The sequence below is a fragment of the Falco cherrug genome, chromosome 1, assembly GCF_023634085.1.
Source record: "Falco cherrug isolate bFalChe1 chromosome 1, bFalChe1.pri, whole genome shotgun sequence".
NCBI classification, from domain to species: Eukaryota; Metazoa; Chordata; class Aves; order Falconiformes; family Falconidae; genus Falco; species Falco cherrug.
This window is the reverse complement of record NC_073697.1, coordinates 57,673,460-57,690,705: the sequence shown is the minus strand read 5'-3', so window position 1 is coordinate 57,690,705 and position 17,246 is coordinate 57,673,460. Positions and strand designations below refer to the sequence as shown.

General features: G+C 38.1%; 1 protein-coding gene across 1 annotated transcript in view; it reads left to right on the top strand.

Annotated features, from left to right (window-relative positions):
• The window catches only part of CORIN (corin, serine peptidase), a 149,296-nt gene that overhangs the window by 51,714 nt on the left and 80,336 nt on the right, over positions 1 to 17,246 (top strand). Inside the window, exon 4 of the mRNA XM_055701518.1 lies at positions 3,938 to 4,148. Coding sequence (XP_055557493.1) covers positions 3,938 to 4,148 — 211 coding nt within the window. The remainder of the gene's footprint in view (positions 1 to 3,937; positions 4,149 to 17,246) is intronic.

The window sequence follows — 17,246 nt, the reverse complement described above, 5'->3', positions numbered from 1 at the left end:
TACAGATGAATAAGAATTTAGCAGTTTGGTGGAATAGTTATGCATTTTGGGGTTTACTGCATTCTTTTCTTGTATCTGTGGCTGTTTGGTAATCATTCAGGTTTTCTGTTTACATGAAAAAAAACCCACCACCCCACAACCTGCTATCTTACTAAAATATGTTTTTACCTTATCTCTTTAATCTTTTTATTTAAATAACTGTTCCTCATTAAATAAGTGGTTATTTTGCTTGTATTTTAAATAGCTTTCCTCCTGCTTTTTGTCCTTTAAAACAATTTGTTCCTTGCTCTGTACAATGCTGTGTCTGTATCGCTGTTTGCCTACATACAAAGCAGTTTAGCACTGAGCAGACTTGCCTTTCTGAAAGATAGGTTCTGTCTATCACAAGCTATTGCACTTGATGCAAGATTTAATGGAGGGATTTGTTTTGTGCAAATAATCAGAATAGAGAATCCTTGTGTTTCTTTCTGGTCTCAGTTTAGGTGAAACAACCTTGCTCTGAAAAAATTGTGTTACTCAAAGTATGACCAGCTTCTGCAGGTGTGTGGAACTTGTGAGGTCCCCTGCAAAGCAATAATGATATGTCTGCCTGCTGCTAGGTTAGAGGTCTGTGGGCTGGCTTGGAGAGGGCTCATGCATCTGTGCTCTGCGGCATTGTGCAGTGTGAGCCAGTGGGTTGCTGTTCCTGAGCTCATTAGTCCTATGCAGAATTAAATGTTTATGAACCAAGGTAGCTTTCCTTGATTTGCTGGAGAAGGTTTTTCAGACTGTAGTGCTTGTTACTACTGCAGTGAGAATTCAGGATTTAAATAACTGTGATAAAGCAATTGCTATTACCCTGAAATTAGGCTTTTTGACTCAGAGGTGTGGAGGGTGTGGGACACTCACCCTGTTGCATTGTAATTTACTTGCTGGATAAATGATGGAAACAAAAAATGGAGGAGGTGGATTGAGGACCCATGTTAAAAAGGTGAGGTTCTAACCCAGGCACCTGCTTTCCAGAAGAGTGTTCAATGATACGGATGTGCCTGGGATTAATATTGAACTCACGTTTACAGGAATGCAAGGTTCATGGGACTGAAGATGGCTCATGATTCTGTTGCAAGGACAGATCCTGGGCTTAGTCCCTCCTCCATCTCTCTGTTTTAAAGAATAATTGCTATAAAATTCCATCTTCTTGGTCATGAATGTTCAATTTAGTGCAGTGTTGTCCAGCCACTGAGCACGCCTAAAAGATCAGATAGCTCCAAGGAACTGTAGCTCTTCACTGTCAGGGCTGTACGAATTTTAAAAGGTCTAAAGCCACCCATGCACATAATCTTCACCAAAATGTTACTGCTTCTTGGCACATGCCATGGCAGGGACTATTTTGCAATTGTGCCTCAGGAGATATGTGATGATTTTGTGAATTGTTCTGTTGAAATTCCAGTTGTGTAAGCCCTATGTGCCTCTCCTCCCCTCAGTTTAGGATAATTTAATTTATTTAAATAACTTCAGTGTGAATTTTTTGTGGGTGGGGGACACCCAAAATTTTGTGTGGGTACATTATGCTCTTATCGCAACAGTTTCTGAAAATATAGTCCCAACATCAGCAAAAGAATGTAGGCAAGAGATAACAGTGGGGAGGTTAGCAGTTTAAAGAATTTCTGATGTAAAAGCTTCAGCGTTTTTAATCTTTAAATCAGAACTTTTGTGTTTCCTTGTTAAGCTTTCCCAAGCAATAAAAATGTTATTAAAACAAAATATATCTTTGTGCTACAAATGGCAATGAGTTTGTTGAGGTAAAAAATATAATGCAAAAAAAAAAATGGGAGATTTTTCATTTTTATAGGAGGTCAATATATGTGAAAAGTCACAAAGTGATTAGTCATTAAAGAGATGGCATCTTTTAAAAGAAAACTTTGTGATTCAGAAGTAAATTTCCTTCCCTTCCATCCACCTTTTTTTCTTTTCTCCTGGAAAGCTATTTTAGTGTCACCAGAGTTTGATCTCATAGCCTAACCAGGTAGATTTGATGATCATCCTGGTGGTATTTTTCAAAAATACCTATACAACTTCAGAGTAGAAGTTGCACTGAAAATCATTGGCATGTGCCACTGACTCATATAGCCACTTTTGAAAATTGCTCTCGGCAGTTTTGAAAGTTCTTTTAATTTGGAGGCTCACCATTTTTTTTTTTTGTTGATCTCCCAGCATTTACTCTTAATTCTGAATGGAGAATCTGTCTCAGGATCATATGGAAAAATGTGATTCTTGGATGAATAGAACCATTAGTCACTGTACTGTGCGAGTGAGAAGAGAAGATGGGTGTACACCAGTGCTTAGGATTTCTTGTTGGCAGTACTGGGAGGCAGGTAAATCTTAACATGGGGACCTGTGGACATAGTTTTAGCTTGATTAGGATGAGGGGAGAGACTTGCTGTTATTTCAGTGGGCCAAGGCTCAATTCCTTAGTTTTAGTTGAGATTTCTGGAGAGGGAGAAGACAAAGAGGGGAGCTTTGAGTATACTGAAAAAATAGGGACTGTTTTTTACCAAGTCTAGATAAACCACCTTCTTTGTTCATCCCTTCAAAGACATTGCAACTTGAAAAAGCTCTAATGAAAGTTTTCTTCATTATGCTTTGCTTTCCCTACTCTTATGTGAGATTGTCCATAGATACCAGAATTTGCCACTCATGCATTTAGACAGTGAAGACTGTCTAGACTGAAAGGTGAGGAAGAGACAGACTTGCTGAACTCTTAGAGCTGCATCCTGTGTGCTTTACATCCCAAACTTTTATCAAGTCTGGAGGTCAGGTGTAAATAACCCACACAATTCTTGGAAGAAGCCAGTCCCAAGATGTCTGATGATGGGAAGGATCTACTGCATTTAGTGCTACCTATGTCCATTTTGATCAGATAATGAAAACATGAGTGTTAAGTCTTGAATATGCTCAAGAGTTTTCCTCCTTCAGAAGGCTAGAGTTGGGATGGTCATTCAGCATGAGTTTGATTTGTTTACAGCATGATTAGTGACAGAGTCTGGTCTTGAGAATGGGCTGAGGTCCCTGTTTATTGTACAGTGTGGATATGCTCTGAGTGTGAAAAAAATGCTGCCGGAGCTTGACTAGATGGCCTAGAAAGACCTTCATCAAAGTCGGGAGCTGTCATAAATATTAGATGTTAATAGTTTGTTCATGACAAAAATTCTGAATTTGGTGTAAGGCTTGTGAAATTCGCTTTTAAGAATTTCATGTGGTAAGTTAACCTGCTGATCATGCGTAGCTGAGAGAGCCTGCTGCACGTGACAGGGCATTACCAGAGAAAGCCTACTCTGGTAGGTCAAAAGTGGGATAAGAGTTTAGTACAGGGTAGGTGTTTAACCTGTAAAATCAGATAATTCTGTGTTGGTAGGATAGAGAAGAAAGACTGTGAAGGTAAATCCACCACCTTGGAAAAAATAGGTAAGCAAGTTGATTTTGGCAGGAAAGTCAGCTGCAAAGTAGAATGGTAGCAAAAAGAGAAACTTTACGGAAACACCAGAAACAGAGTGGCTTCAGAACACAGCCCTAATATTTTGTGTGACTTTCAGTCTTCGTTTCAACCAAAGTTGGCTGTACCCAGGCTATTCTTATAGTGTGTTTGTCCAACCTGTGTCAGAAAGAAATTTGGTTTGTGTTATTTCTAGTCCAGTTTTGTAGAGAGTCAGAATTGTGAAAATATCGAAGAGTTTATTTGGTTTTCCAAGCTAAACTACCTAGCTTCTCCAGATTCCTTTTTTTCTTAGATACTGATTTTTTGACAGTATTATGATAGCATTGCAAAACGTAATCTTATCTGTGAGGTACAGGCATTGCTTATATACTATATGTAACAACTAGTCAATTCAATATATGCTTTGAACCAACTATTAAATGGTGATACTTTTGTTCTAAATATATTGTTTTGATTTCACAGGTGCCTGCATAAATATCACCAACAGCCAGTGCCAAATGCTGCCATATAACTACACCACTATAACTTCAGTTCTTTCCATTGTCAAAAGTATTGAAATGGAAAAGTTCCTGAAGTTCTTCAGTTATCTCAATCGTCTCGGCTGCTATCAACACATCATGCTGTTTGGCTGTAGTCTTGCTCTTCCTGAATGCATCAGTGATGGTGATGAAAGGTATTTGAGAATGAAAATCAGCCAGTGACTAGAGCCAACTGTGGTAAAATATTCCCTGTCTAACCAGACAAGGGAAAACCCAAACTAAGCCTGTGACCTTCTCATTGCAAAACTCCTGTGTGTCAAAGCTATTCACAACATTTCTATCACAATAAGCCAACTGCAATAGAGCTCTCTTTGAAAAATATTGCCACTGTGTGGAATAAAGCTGCGATATTAGGGCAGTCAGACATATTTTCCTAAAAAGGGCTGTTCAGAATTCATGCACCTCATTTCTCCAGTCTGGATGTGCTGAAATGGAATGATGCATTGGATATGTAGATAGTATGTGGATAATATAGAATTGGCATAAAGTGTGGTGGTTGTTAGTTTAAACTTCAGATTTTTTTTTTAGTCTTTTCCTTCAGAAAAGTTAATATTTTAAATATATTTTATTGTATCATGTGCATGCACTTTTTTTCAATGAGTTTGATTTGGAAAAGGATCAATGAGTTTAACAGTGCTAAAATAACAATAAGGCACAAAAAGGAAAGAATTATTATTTTTTTTAATATATGTACACAATCTCTGATGTTTATGGCAAGGGAAAGAGAGAGGGTAGATTTCTTTCTCCTTATTTTCAATTTCTCCAGTGCAAAATTCAGTGGAAGAGAATATGGCAATTGAATAAGGGTTTCAATTAACAAGAACTAAGAAGCTGAAAGCTATGCAGTTTAGAAGGGAGAGGATACTTATGAAAGAAGGTCTATGAGGTAAATTAAGCTGGTCTAAAATATAGTTGCCAATGAATGGTACGGTCCCACTCCAGGCAATATATGCTGGCCCTTTCCTTTACAGCAGAGTGATTCCTGAATTGGCCAATTAAGCTTACTAAACTGACAGAAAATTAACCCAGAAAAAAAAGTGTGCAGATGATTATATGGGTAGGATTAGGTTGGAGGTAAGGCAGCATGGGTAACGAAATGAGACTGACCTTTAGCCTAGCTGAGCTGGTTAATCCAGTATGCCTCTCTGTGTGTATATCTTTCTTTGTTAGACTCCTGAAAACTATTTTCAGTTAACCCTGCTTAATTCAGTGCATGATTAATTGTAGCCATCCACCCACAATTCAATATTAAAATTGTTCCAGTTAAAGAATCTGATAACATACAGCCTTAAGCTACCTGCTGACTCTAGAAATCGTAGAACAAAGTAAGAAAAGTGGGTTCAGGTAATCATAGAATAGAACCATAGGAATGGTTTGGGTTGGAAGGGACCTTAAAGACCATCCATTTTCAACCACCCTGCCACGGGCAGGAACACCTTCCACTAGATCAGGCTGCTCAAAGCCCCATCCAGCCTGGCCTTGAACACTGCCAGGGATGGGGCATCCACAGCTTCTCTGGGCAACCTGTTCCAGTGTCTCACCACCCTCACAGTAAAGAATTTATTCCTAATATCTAACCTAAATCTCCCCTCTTTTAGTTTAAAACCATTACCCCTTGTCCTATCACTGCATGGCCTTGTAAACAAGTCCCTCTGCAGCTTTCTTGTAGGCCCCCTTTAGGTACTGGAAGGCCACAATAAGGTCTCCCTGGAGCCTTCTCCTTAGCCTGAACAACCCCATCTCTCCCAGCCTGTCTTCACAGGAGAGCTGCCCCATCCCTCTGATCATCTTTATGGCCCTCCTTCGAACCTGTTCCAACAGGAGCTTGGTACATTTGTGTTCAACAACAGAAGAGGCCGTTTCTCTGTTGTTTCACCTACTCTTCCTTGTTTGGAATTTGACTTTCACAGACCTTCTGCAGTGAGTGGCACGTGTCATAAATCAATCAATCAGAGTTGTGAAGGGCTAAGTTTTCACCTTTCTTTTTCGGTTTCTTTCCTGAAGATTACTTTCTTGCAGGGTTTACATTATGACAGCTTCCTTGCTAATTTAAAAAGAATAGAAGCTAAACTAATGTTTAGAACGTGCAGGCTTTTGCTCTGGTTTTGTGTGGCAACCAAAATACTTTGAGGTTCAAGAGTCAGAGTTTTTCTTTGTGTGTGTGGTGTTTTATTTTTTGCAGTAGCAACCTACTCCCATTAATTTTTAATGTCAAAGTTGGAACTGGATTTCCATGTCCTGGTTTATGTTCTGGAGGTCACAACGCCTTCCTCTATTCTTATTCTGAAATCTTTTCTGTGGAAACTGTTCTGGACCCGAAGGCTGATCAGGAAGGAAGTCCAATGTGAGACTGCAAATAATGCAGGTTTATGTTAGAATTTGACTTCACTTAAAGTAACTATATGTCTCCAGAGTGTGTAATGGGTGACACTGGAAATGCAGGCTGAGTGGCAACTGCAGGAAGAACCATAAGGCTGGATTGACAAAGGGCTGGTTTGTTAAATCTTGTTTGCTAAACCTGAGTTGTCCTAGTTTAACTTCTACTTTCTTCTTTACAGAGAATATTTTTTGCTACAGGCAATCTGAGTAATCTTTGTGATTACTTTTTTTCTTGTACCACCCAATTACTGCAGACAAACAGATGTATTTCAAAGCCAAGAATAATGATTTTAAGAAGCATCATAGCTGTGTAAAGTAGTTATTTAACACCTTCCCTTCCCCTCTCACCCCAGCCCCATTCGCTAGTAGCTCCTCTCAGTGAGATCTGGGAAAGCTCTTTGTTGGTATGAAAAGCTCTTGCTGTAATAGGGGGAAGTTACTTTATATGTGTTGAGTGCAGATAAGAAAATGAAAGAAACTGGCTTGTTTTAGGTCTGTTGAAAAGGGAAATCTGGGACATTGAAACATACTGAAGGAGAAGCAGAACAGCTACTGTGGGAAGACTCTAATGATGATAATGAATGGGGTATAAGTCCGTATGCTGTAGCCCCTTTTTTGGGACTATTTTTGGTTTTAACAAACAGTAGCACAAAACACACACTAGTATGAAGAACAGTTGTTAGTGACATTGTCAATAGTTCATCTAGTCAATTACATCTGTTTCATTCTAACTGCCAGTGCATATCTGATCATTATTTTTCATCTATTGATACTCTCTGTTTTATAGAGCACTTGTTCCAAATTTATGTAAAGCATAATTTGACAAATGCTGCTTACACAGTAGAGAAGAAAAGAGACTCATGTGATGCTCAGATGTCTATTCTTAGGTACTGTTGAGACTCTCTGTTAGCAGCTGCAGCCATGGGAGCAATAATTATAATAATGTGTTACAAGAAGCAACAAGAATGAAAGTTACAGACACTAATCTTTGGCATCCAGTGTGCTGTCATTACATAGCTTTGCTTTCATACTTAAACTTAAGTCTGTTTCACATTTATCTTTCATGTGCTTATAAACATTGCATTCATTAACACTGGAAGGAGGTTAAGTTTCTAGGCAGAAAGCATCTTCATTGTGTAACACAGTGTAGTTAGGTACTGGGATTTCGTTGCATTTAAAAATTGTTCTTCTGTATCTTACTGCAGTGAAAATCATGTGTGGCAGTAAAATATATATTGATTTTAAAAGCTGTATTTAATTTCAGCAACTGGATATGCAATCAGTTAGCCCTTCTTTTATATATAACAGTACCTTTAAAATACTACCTTTCCAGTAAAGTTTGAAAGTACAACTAAAACATGTGTGAGAATGGCACATGGAAAGCTGAAGTGCAATAAAACTTATTGCTTGCTTATTACTTGCTTGTAATTTGGACAGTAGAGAATGTTTATTTAAAGGGACTGTGAAACTTCTTTGGGTGAATGGTTGAGATCTTTCCAATACAACTTCAAAATCAGACTTAAAACCCCTGTCTTAACACAGTCCAGTAGCACTGCTAACAGAACGTGACTCAGTCCTGAAAAGTAACACCAATGAAGCAAGAACATCTTAAACTAGTGGATATTCTTAACTAATGAGTTCTAAAACACTCAAGATAGTAACTTTGTCCTTTTGAGTAGTATTAGTCTGCAACCTATTACCACCAAATACAACAGTGGTACTTCATTTGTTCTAAGAAAGATCTGTCCTTGGAGATGTTGGTCATGATTAATGCTTTAAGCTAGTGAATTCTACTTTACCGTTGGGAGACACTAAGAGCTGGCCAAAGGTCAGTTACTGCAGTGTAGTGGGTGTTTATTTACAGCAACTCACTTGCGTTGGCATCCAGTGTGCTGTCATTGTGAAGTCATGAACAGACTTCAGCTATTATGTTCAAGACAACAAAAAAAATCTGGGAAAAGTTAGTGTGCAGTGTTTTCAGATTTTTGAAAGAAAAAGAGGGTCTATTTTAAAGCCACAATTAATGTAAAATTTAAAGATTCAAAATCAATAAGAAGTTCATAGTGGGTCAGCCTATAAATGCACAATGCAAACAGTCTCATGAATGATGCTTTCTAATAGTTCTTGCACTCTGTGAATACTCACGTTTCATCAAAATATAGTAAAATAGGCAAGCTATATGAGATCCTGAAGGCCTTTATATATGGCTTATTTCAGACTTTTTATGCTGGGAATAAATTTGAAGGTTATGGATTCTCATAATACCTCTTCACTGTCATGCTGTCTTCTAAAGCAGAAACTAATAGCTTGAGTACTTCCACTAATCTTCTGTGTAGAAGTGTATTCCAGAAAGCTGAGGAAATGCCTTCCATTGATAGATCCCTAGAGTCTCCAGTCTTTGGAAGTCAAACTTAATTTAAGCTCTGCCTAGAAAATAGCATTAGGGCAATGCAAATTAAAAAGTATAATATGCTGTCATGGTAAAATTCTAATGCACCTTGCATTTCTGTATCTGATTACTCACTATGCGTTTTTTCATGTCAGACATCTTTGAAAATAAAGTTGTGAAGTGGCTTATTTTCAGTGAGGGCTCAAAGTGTCCATCTGAGATCATGGTTTTTTATGCTGGGTGCTCTACAAACCTGCACTGAGGGGCAGCCTCCTGCCTCTGAAAGTTTATAGCCCAGCTGAACAAAACAAGTACAGGGTAGAAAGAGAAAGTAATACTGTCACATCAATAGCTAGGGAAGCCAAGACTAAGCAAGGAAAGTGCAGCAGAGCAGAGAACTGAACCTGTGACACTCAGATCCTGTGTCTTCAGGTACAACGTTATTTTTCCTCTTGATTAAAGTCTGCAAATCCATTTCACTTATCATGTATTTACTTTACTTGTAATCAAATAGCTACTGAATGTAAGATGAAAAAAATCTCTGCTGTAATTTGACTTTTTGCTTTTTTTTTTTTTTTCCCCCCTGGTTGATTGTAAAGGGAAAAATAATGTAATGAAGGGAAAATGCTTTCTTTGCTTCTCAGACTCTTTCAAAGGAGTTTGTCATGTTAATGTCTATATGTAGCAAATATTTTTGTTGTGCTGTAATATCTGTGCTACACAAAACAGCAACCAGGTCAAGACTTGTGGAAAGCCAAAGTCGTCAGAAAAGGGCTACATGGTATGTTGGGGCATGGGATATTAACTAGTGAAAATTAGGCTAACAGGAAAAAGGTTCTAAGAAGGTGTGAACAGTTTGTAAGCAGTCAAATATCCTTTGAAGAACTGCTCTGTTATGACTCATAGTGGCAAATTCAATTTTGTGCTTTTTTCTTCTTTATTGTCTTCATCTAGCTTCTGTAATTTATAACAGGAAAGAAAATAAAATGTCTCATTTTCATTATGGACATAAACTAGGATGAAATATTAGGTAAAAAAAATATATCCAGAAACATTTTATAAGCCAACAGTTTAAAAAAATTCTGGGTGGGGTACAAAGGAGAGGAAGAAAATTTCTTTCAAGTCCTTGTAGAATATGGAAGAGAATCAAACTTCATAGAGGAAGGGAACACTGTCATGTTTTGTACAACCCATGAATGAGATCAGTGATGGGGCTATTTCCATTTTCCTGCTTTTGTGAGCTACACTCTAAGCTTATCCATGGTAGGTTTTCTTTTTTTTGTCCTGCTTACAATGAAATTAATTTTTATTTGATTTGCTTTTATTACAGTGCACATTTAGGCATTTAAAAATAACAAGACATTATATAAAACCTGGGTTTTAGAGTTAATGGAGGCTTTTGAAGTGTTTAGGAGAAAAAGTTCAGAGTCACATAGAACTTGTTTACATAGCTAAGGAGAATTTTTATTTTATGACTTTGAACAGGAAGCTATCGGCATACATTTAAGTCAATATCTGTTAAGCAAAGTCCATAATGGGTTTAACTGTGTATGAATGAGGTATGAATATGCATGAGTTTGGATAGGCAGTCCTCCACTGGCATGTTTCAGCTTTGTTTTTGTCTACCTAAATTTGGTAACAAAAGCAGGTAAATGTGCCAAGACAAAATAGCAGCTGCTAGGAACTGTGGGTAAACAGTCTGATAGGTAGTCTGTGACATGGCTGCTATGCTATCTTTTTATAATGCAACTGCACGGAGACGTCAAATTATAGTTGCACAGACAACTTTGCATTCTGCAGCTTTTAAGAAATGTTTAAATTTTACATGCTTGTGAAGTTACAGTTTCAGAGTAATTTTTAAAGTAACTGTATTGAGAAACTGTCCTGGAAGGACATTTAGATTCCCGTATCATAATCCTATCAATAATGGTTTAATTAGAATTGGTGTTACCTGATTTAAAAAGTTAAGCTACAGCATTGGCAGCAATCACTTACCAGTTCTCTGAGATAGAAGGTGGGATGATTTTCTTGTACCCCGCACTGCCTTGTCTTTTTATGTTCTTCTCATGACTCCATACAGTGCATTTCTTGCCATGACAGAAGCACATGGGGTGCAGTCTGCTTTCAAATGCTTATAAAGTGGCTACCGGTTGTTTCCCGGGCTTGCAGGGATTTGCTTCATCCTTTTAATACGCTCTCTTTTTGATGGTGCCTCTTCAGACCAAGCAAGTTAACATGACTCAAAGAGGCTATTCCAGCTGGAGTTTTGGCAATGGTTGCCTATTAAGGAGATTAATCTCTTTTATTCAGCCTTGAAACAGAAGATTATAAACTTTTTATTCATGAATAAAGCAGAGGTGATGTTTTGTGGATGAAGTGCTTTATATTTAGAATGTTTGGTATCACATGTGTTTTGTTTTAAATGTTGCTTTGAGCCCCTGGGAATCCAACAGACTGATTATGTACAAGAAAACACACTATTATAAAATCTATCTTTAAATGCATAACTGAGTCATAATCCAGCCTTCAGTTTTTAGATCTAGTTGTGACTTGAACCACACAACCTTGGAGATCCCTCTTATAAAAAACATGTATAGTCAAATCCTGTCAAAAGTGAACACAAATTAGAGAGGGAGAGAGTGTGATAAAGTTGTGAATGCTTGCCCACAAAAATAGTGTGCTCTATCTGCCACTCTTATTCATTTTTGTGTCTTTCATTGTTGATTTAAAACAATCTACAAAGGAAATTGGTATAACTGTTAGTTTAGCAGAGAAACTGAGGAACGTGCAGGGTGTGTGTTATTTGAAAAAGCTCAGACCAGCAGAACAAATGCATACTTTTTTCTTTCATTGTGCTTTCTTTCATTTGTACCAGTCAGTATTCCTTCCAATACCTCAGAGTATTTCATCAATAATTATAATAACAGTGATTGTATGGTCTAATTCTTTCAGAAGTGGAACACTGAGGGTAGAGTTGCTAAATGGCAGATAGTCAATATGCCATAAGAAACATTTAATAACGTGTTTCCTGCACAATGCAAGTACTCAGTGTCAGCTCCAGTCTACCCTCAAATTGATAATGCACTAATTCAAGGTGAAATAGAACTGATTTACAGCAACAAGAAAGTGAAATGGTTGACATATGTAATACATAGGGTAGAGCTTCAAAGTAACGAAAATGTCTGCTTAAGGTAGCTGTAAAATAGCACTAAACAGTTCCTGTGTACTCATGGAAGTATTTATGTACAGTAACAGATGTCATATGCAAGGTCATGATTGAAACCATGTTTCAGTGAATGTGCTGAATATACCTGAATTCTTTTCCTAAGTAAAAGGGCGGTGAATCTAATCAGAGATAGTTCAAACAGAAAATTAAGTAATAAGGAGATACATATGAACAAAGAAAATCTACAATATGCAGATTCAGAAAGTGATGGACTATTTGCATGGAGAAAGGAATTAGACAAAAACAAATCCTCAAACTCCAGCTCCTTCTCTGAGGAAAGATAATTGTTCAAGAAACGAGATTTTATTTCTGCTGTCCTATGACTAGAACATGTTCTTCATGAGATACAAGTGAGACATCGGGTTTAGAAACAGCTGGTTTACATCTGACTTCAAAGGAATGCTCACATATTTCTGAAAGATTGGCTTTGACCATCTTGCCAAGAAACAAATGAAGAAACTTGAAGAAACAGCATTCAAGAAGTAGCATTTCTGAAGATAGATCTTTCTTCTTAATGCAGCCTTTATTACTCATGAATAATTTCATACATCATGAGATATCTTATTAGTTTTGTGTAACTGTTATAAGGCAGAAAAAATATGCGAATGAGAAGATTATACTTTGCATAGTCCCTCAGAACTCAGACCTTGAATTCAATATGTCATACTTATCACCTTGGCCCCAAGTAGAGACAGTATAAAGGTGATAAATATAAAGTTTATTTTTGCAGGGAGTGCTACGGAAAGTATAGATAATGATGTGGTATTGGCCAAAATGCCCGTATTTAAAGTTAATTAGCATGTCTTATTAGAGGACCCTTTCTACAGATGTGTATAGTTTTGAGATGAAGGAAAAAAAGAGCACCATTTAAATTTTTTTATGCCTAATATCTGTCCTGAGCACAAAAAAGAAAAAATGGGTTGCTTATGAAAAAGCATTCCTGTAATCACCAAGACTTCCTTGTATCTCCAAGTATTTGAGCAATGGAACTTGAAATTTGGCAGAGAGGTTGCTCTAGTAAGTGGTAAGCTCTTTGTCATGGTTGTTGGAAGCTAGAAAGATAAGGGAAGTAGAAGAGAAAATGTGTTTGCTTTAGGGGAACTCCTTTTATGAAGTTTATGTACCTATGTATATACTTACAGAAGTTAATCCCCAAATTTTGGCTTAACGTGTCTGAAAAAATCAGAGTCTCTGAGAGCTGCTCTGTCAGTGTCATGGCTCAGCTAGTGTGAGTGGCCCTGAGAAAGTCTCCATGTCACGGACCCTCCCAGTAGCTAGGGGTGGCACTGGAGCTGGTACATAAAAGGGCCTGATAAGTCTCTGATGCCGAACTCTTTTTACCGCGATGTGCCAGCAGATGGCAGATGCAGTGTACCATAGAATCATTTAGATTGGAACAGACCTTTAAGATTAAGTCCAACTGTTAACCCAGCTCTGCCAAGTCTACTACTAAACCGTGTCCTTCAGCATGTGGCTATGCATTTTTTAAACACTTCCAGGGACGGTGATTCCACCTCCTCCTTGGGCAGCCTGTTCCAGTGCTTGAAAAATGTTTCGGTGAAGAATTTTTTCTTAATATAAGAACTGAACCTCCCCTTGTGCAACTTGAGGCTGTTTCCTCTTGTCCTGTCGCTTGTCATCTGGGAGAAATGACCGATACCCACCTTTTCTCCAGGCTAAACATCCCCAGTTCCCTCAGACGCTCCTCATAGGACTTGTGCTCCAGACCCATCAGCAGCTCCGTTGCCCTTTGCTGGACATGCTCCAGCACCTCAGTGTCTGTCTTGTAGTGAGGGGCCCAACACTGAACGCAGGATTCGAGGTGCAGCCTCACCAGTGGAAAGTACAGGGGGACAATCACTTCCCTGGTCCTGCTGGCCACAGAAGGGAATGACAAAGCAGGGACAAAATATATGGAAAGCAGGACAGAGAAATTAGATGCTGGACCAAATGTTCTCCCCCCACTCAGAGAAGTAGAGGCAGTTTACAATTACTGGCATGTGTAATTTGTAAAGAAGTCAGTGTACAGAAGGAAGGGATTGTTTAAGAAATTAATTAAAAAATGAGAAGCTGGAAAAGTAATATAGAGATACAATGTCATCCTATGTTGGCCAGAATGGTGCCTGTGGTCCAGTGGGTGTAAAAGCAATGTTTGCCATAGCAGGGAGCATCAAACTTGCACACAGTGTTTTGCCCTCTCCACTGATCTAATGTACTGAGCACGAATTTTTTTCCAAATCACAAAAGAATCTTCTTTCAAAGAATGCATGTTGGTGGGAATTATGGATAGACCAGAGTTAAAAGGTTATCAAGCAGAGGAACATTTTTTAGAACAGTCTGGGCATGGGAATGTCCCTTTGAAAACATATTTCACAATGCTGCTTAGAGGAGTTAGGAGAAAGGAAGGAGGCAGAAAAGAAAATCAGGAGGGTTGGTTATTTTTTGAATGCATATTTTACTGTTTGATTGCCTCCAGCCCTGTTGTCATAATGATTTGTTGTGTGTATTATCTGCTTTGAGCTGCGGTTTCTGGTTTCTAAGTTGGTATGTTAACTAGGGATCACAGGTCATCCCCCTACACATGCAATATATTATTACCTATAAATAAAAAAATGATCATTTAAGTAATTCAAATAACTGTTTACAAGAAATGATAATATGAACATGTTTTTTTGTTAATGTTTGTTTGTTAATTTAATAGATCTTCTAGAAAAAACACATAGTTTTTACAAAATGAGATTAATTTCATTTAATAAATTGCAGTAGTTCTAGAACAGAAGCTTTGAGTAAAACTGCATTTTCACAAACATTACAGGCGTATTAACACTGGTAGTCTCCTGACTTGTGCACCTGGATTCAAAACCAAAAATGTGTAGATGACAGAACATTTTATCTTACTATAGCAAAACTCCTCTAGTAGGTACAAGCACACCATTTTTTGTAGAAGTTAATAAAAAAAAGGGGGTTGGATTGAACAGTGGTTAAAGAATTCTCTAAGAATTTGTGTGCTTTTCAGCTCATGTTTAGCCTCTTTTAGTGCCCAGCTTATTAATAAAGAACTTTTAAACCATCTGCAGTTAAAAACTAATGAGAGTTCAGCTAGTGAAACATACTAACCTTGCTGGCATAAGTTTGTGTCTCCTGAGAGATGTTGTTGTTGCCCTACTGGAGACCATAATGGTAAGCACCATGCTTACCACTCCCAGGCTGAGCAGGACAGGCAAATTACAGGATCATGCAGCTGGGAAAGGACCTTTGGAGCGCTTCTAGTCTACCTCCTTGCTCAGATCAGGGCCATGTAAAGATGGATGAGATTGCTTAGGGCCATTTCCTATTGACTTTTGAGTATCTCTAAGGATGAAGGTTCTACAGCCTCTCTGGACAACATGTTCTAGACACTGTTTCATGGCAGATTTTAGGTTGATATAGTTTGGTAGTGCTGTTGAAAGAATCAGTCTTATCCTATTTCCTAGCTTGTTGTTTCCCAGCTCCACAGTGCCCTTTCCATATGCTGGCAGGAGTATTTGTTCAGCTCCATAACACTGGATCAGGAAACTGATCTGAATTAAATTGGGAGTGACTGATCAGATTTATTGTGTAACAGCATGAAGCGTCATGCTGGCACAAAGAGGGGGGAAAGAGGTGGGGAGAGGTTCAGAAGCCAGGCTGAGGGGAGCTAGGACAGCTTCTTCCTTTTGTGACATCTGCTCCTGCCAGCTTAAGTGTTTCTGAAACAATGTGAGGAAGCAGCATGATAAGGGATTACAATGAATTTCTGCTTGACAGAGAGGAGTGTAGAGTGTAAATGTGTGATAGGCATGTCTGTGATTCTTCAAGATTCCTGACAAGTTGCAGCTCAAAAAGTTTTAATTTAGGCTGATTCTCGAGGTCTTCCTTTTGACAGTGCTCTGAAGTGCACACAGAAGCATGATTTCTGGAAAGCTGCATTGGATTAAGGGCACCTATCACAGTCATCTGTGGAAATGGGAGGCTGTCCTTTGGGCACAATGTTGTTTGGGGTGCCTTAATTACCCTGGTCATACAAACAGAGCAGCTGTGCAGTGTATGATTTCCTCACTTTTATTACAGTTATTATGTTACTACAGAATTCCTGCAGCAATGCTGTGGTTGAACTAGTTTTGTGTGATTCAGAAGACTTCCATTTCACTGACAGTTTGTCTTTGCCAAGTGTGAATTTTGTTTGCCAACATCAAAAAGTCTTGTAACCTGGGTTTTCAGGCATATTAAGAGTTTCTGTTTTGCAATAGACATTTCTCTAGAGTAAACTAAATCAAGACTGTGCGCAGCGTTTCCATGATAAACGTAAGCGACAGTATTCAGAAATTTGACTTAATTTAGGAGAAATTTTGGCAAATGGTACAAGATTGTAAAAAGAGCTCATAATTGTAGAAATAGTCTTAATATTTATTTAAACTGATTCCTGGCTGAACTATAGCTTTAATGAGTTCATTTACTACATCTCTCCCATTTTCACTGTCATGTTTGAATCAAGTGATGGGACCAGTAAGAGAAATCGGGAAGAACTGGCTGCTTTAGTCAGCACACATCCTCTCAGCAGATTATGGTCATCATACAAAACACATTAAATCATTTTGCTAGCTTTTTTGTGGTAATAATTTCAATGGTATATTGCAAAATTTATGCAGCACTTTGCTAAGTATGGTAGAACAGAGAAAGTGATTCTGCTGTAGAGGGTATTCATTAAGTGGCTTTGATTGTTAGGGTATTATAAGCTCAGCTGTGACAGATGGTGCTGTCATATCCAGAAAGTGACTGAAGGGTTGGAGTGGATTTCTGAGTTTCTGTTTGTTGCTGATTCCAGATAGAAATAACTCCTTATTTTGGTAAAAATAATTTATCTGGAGTTTGTCTACAAAATAAATTATTACACTGACTAAAAATTCTAACCTGCATTTTAGAGACTGTATGTGTCCATCCTTACAGATGTCAGCTGAGTTTGGCTACATTGTCTGAAAAGTGTTGCTAGGCCTGAAAGAGATGTGAAATTCAACAGCAGCTGCTGCCTTCTTTATTCATTTCTGGATGGGTAAGAGGAGTCTTTTTAATCTAATGGTACCTTTGGGTTTGTTCCCACTTCCACTTTCACTGGAATCAGGAATTTATATTCCCTTCCTCTGTCTGAAGAGCCTTCAAAGTTTTGTGTGAGCTCTTTGTTAAGTATGGGACTCTTGGATATCAGTGATCTGTTCTAAGACT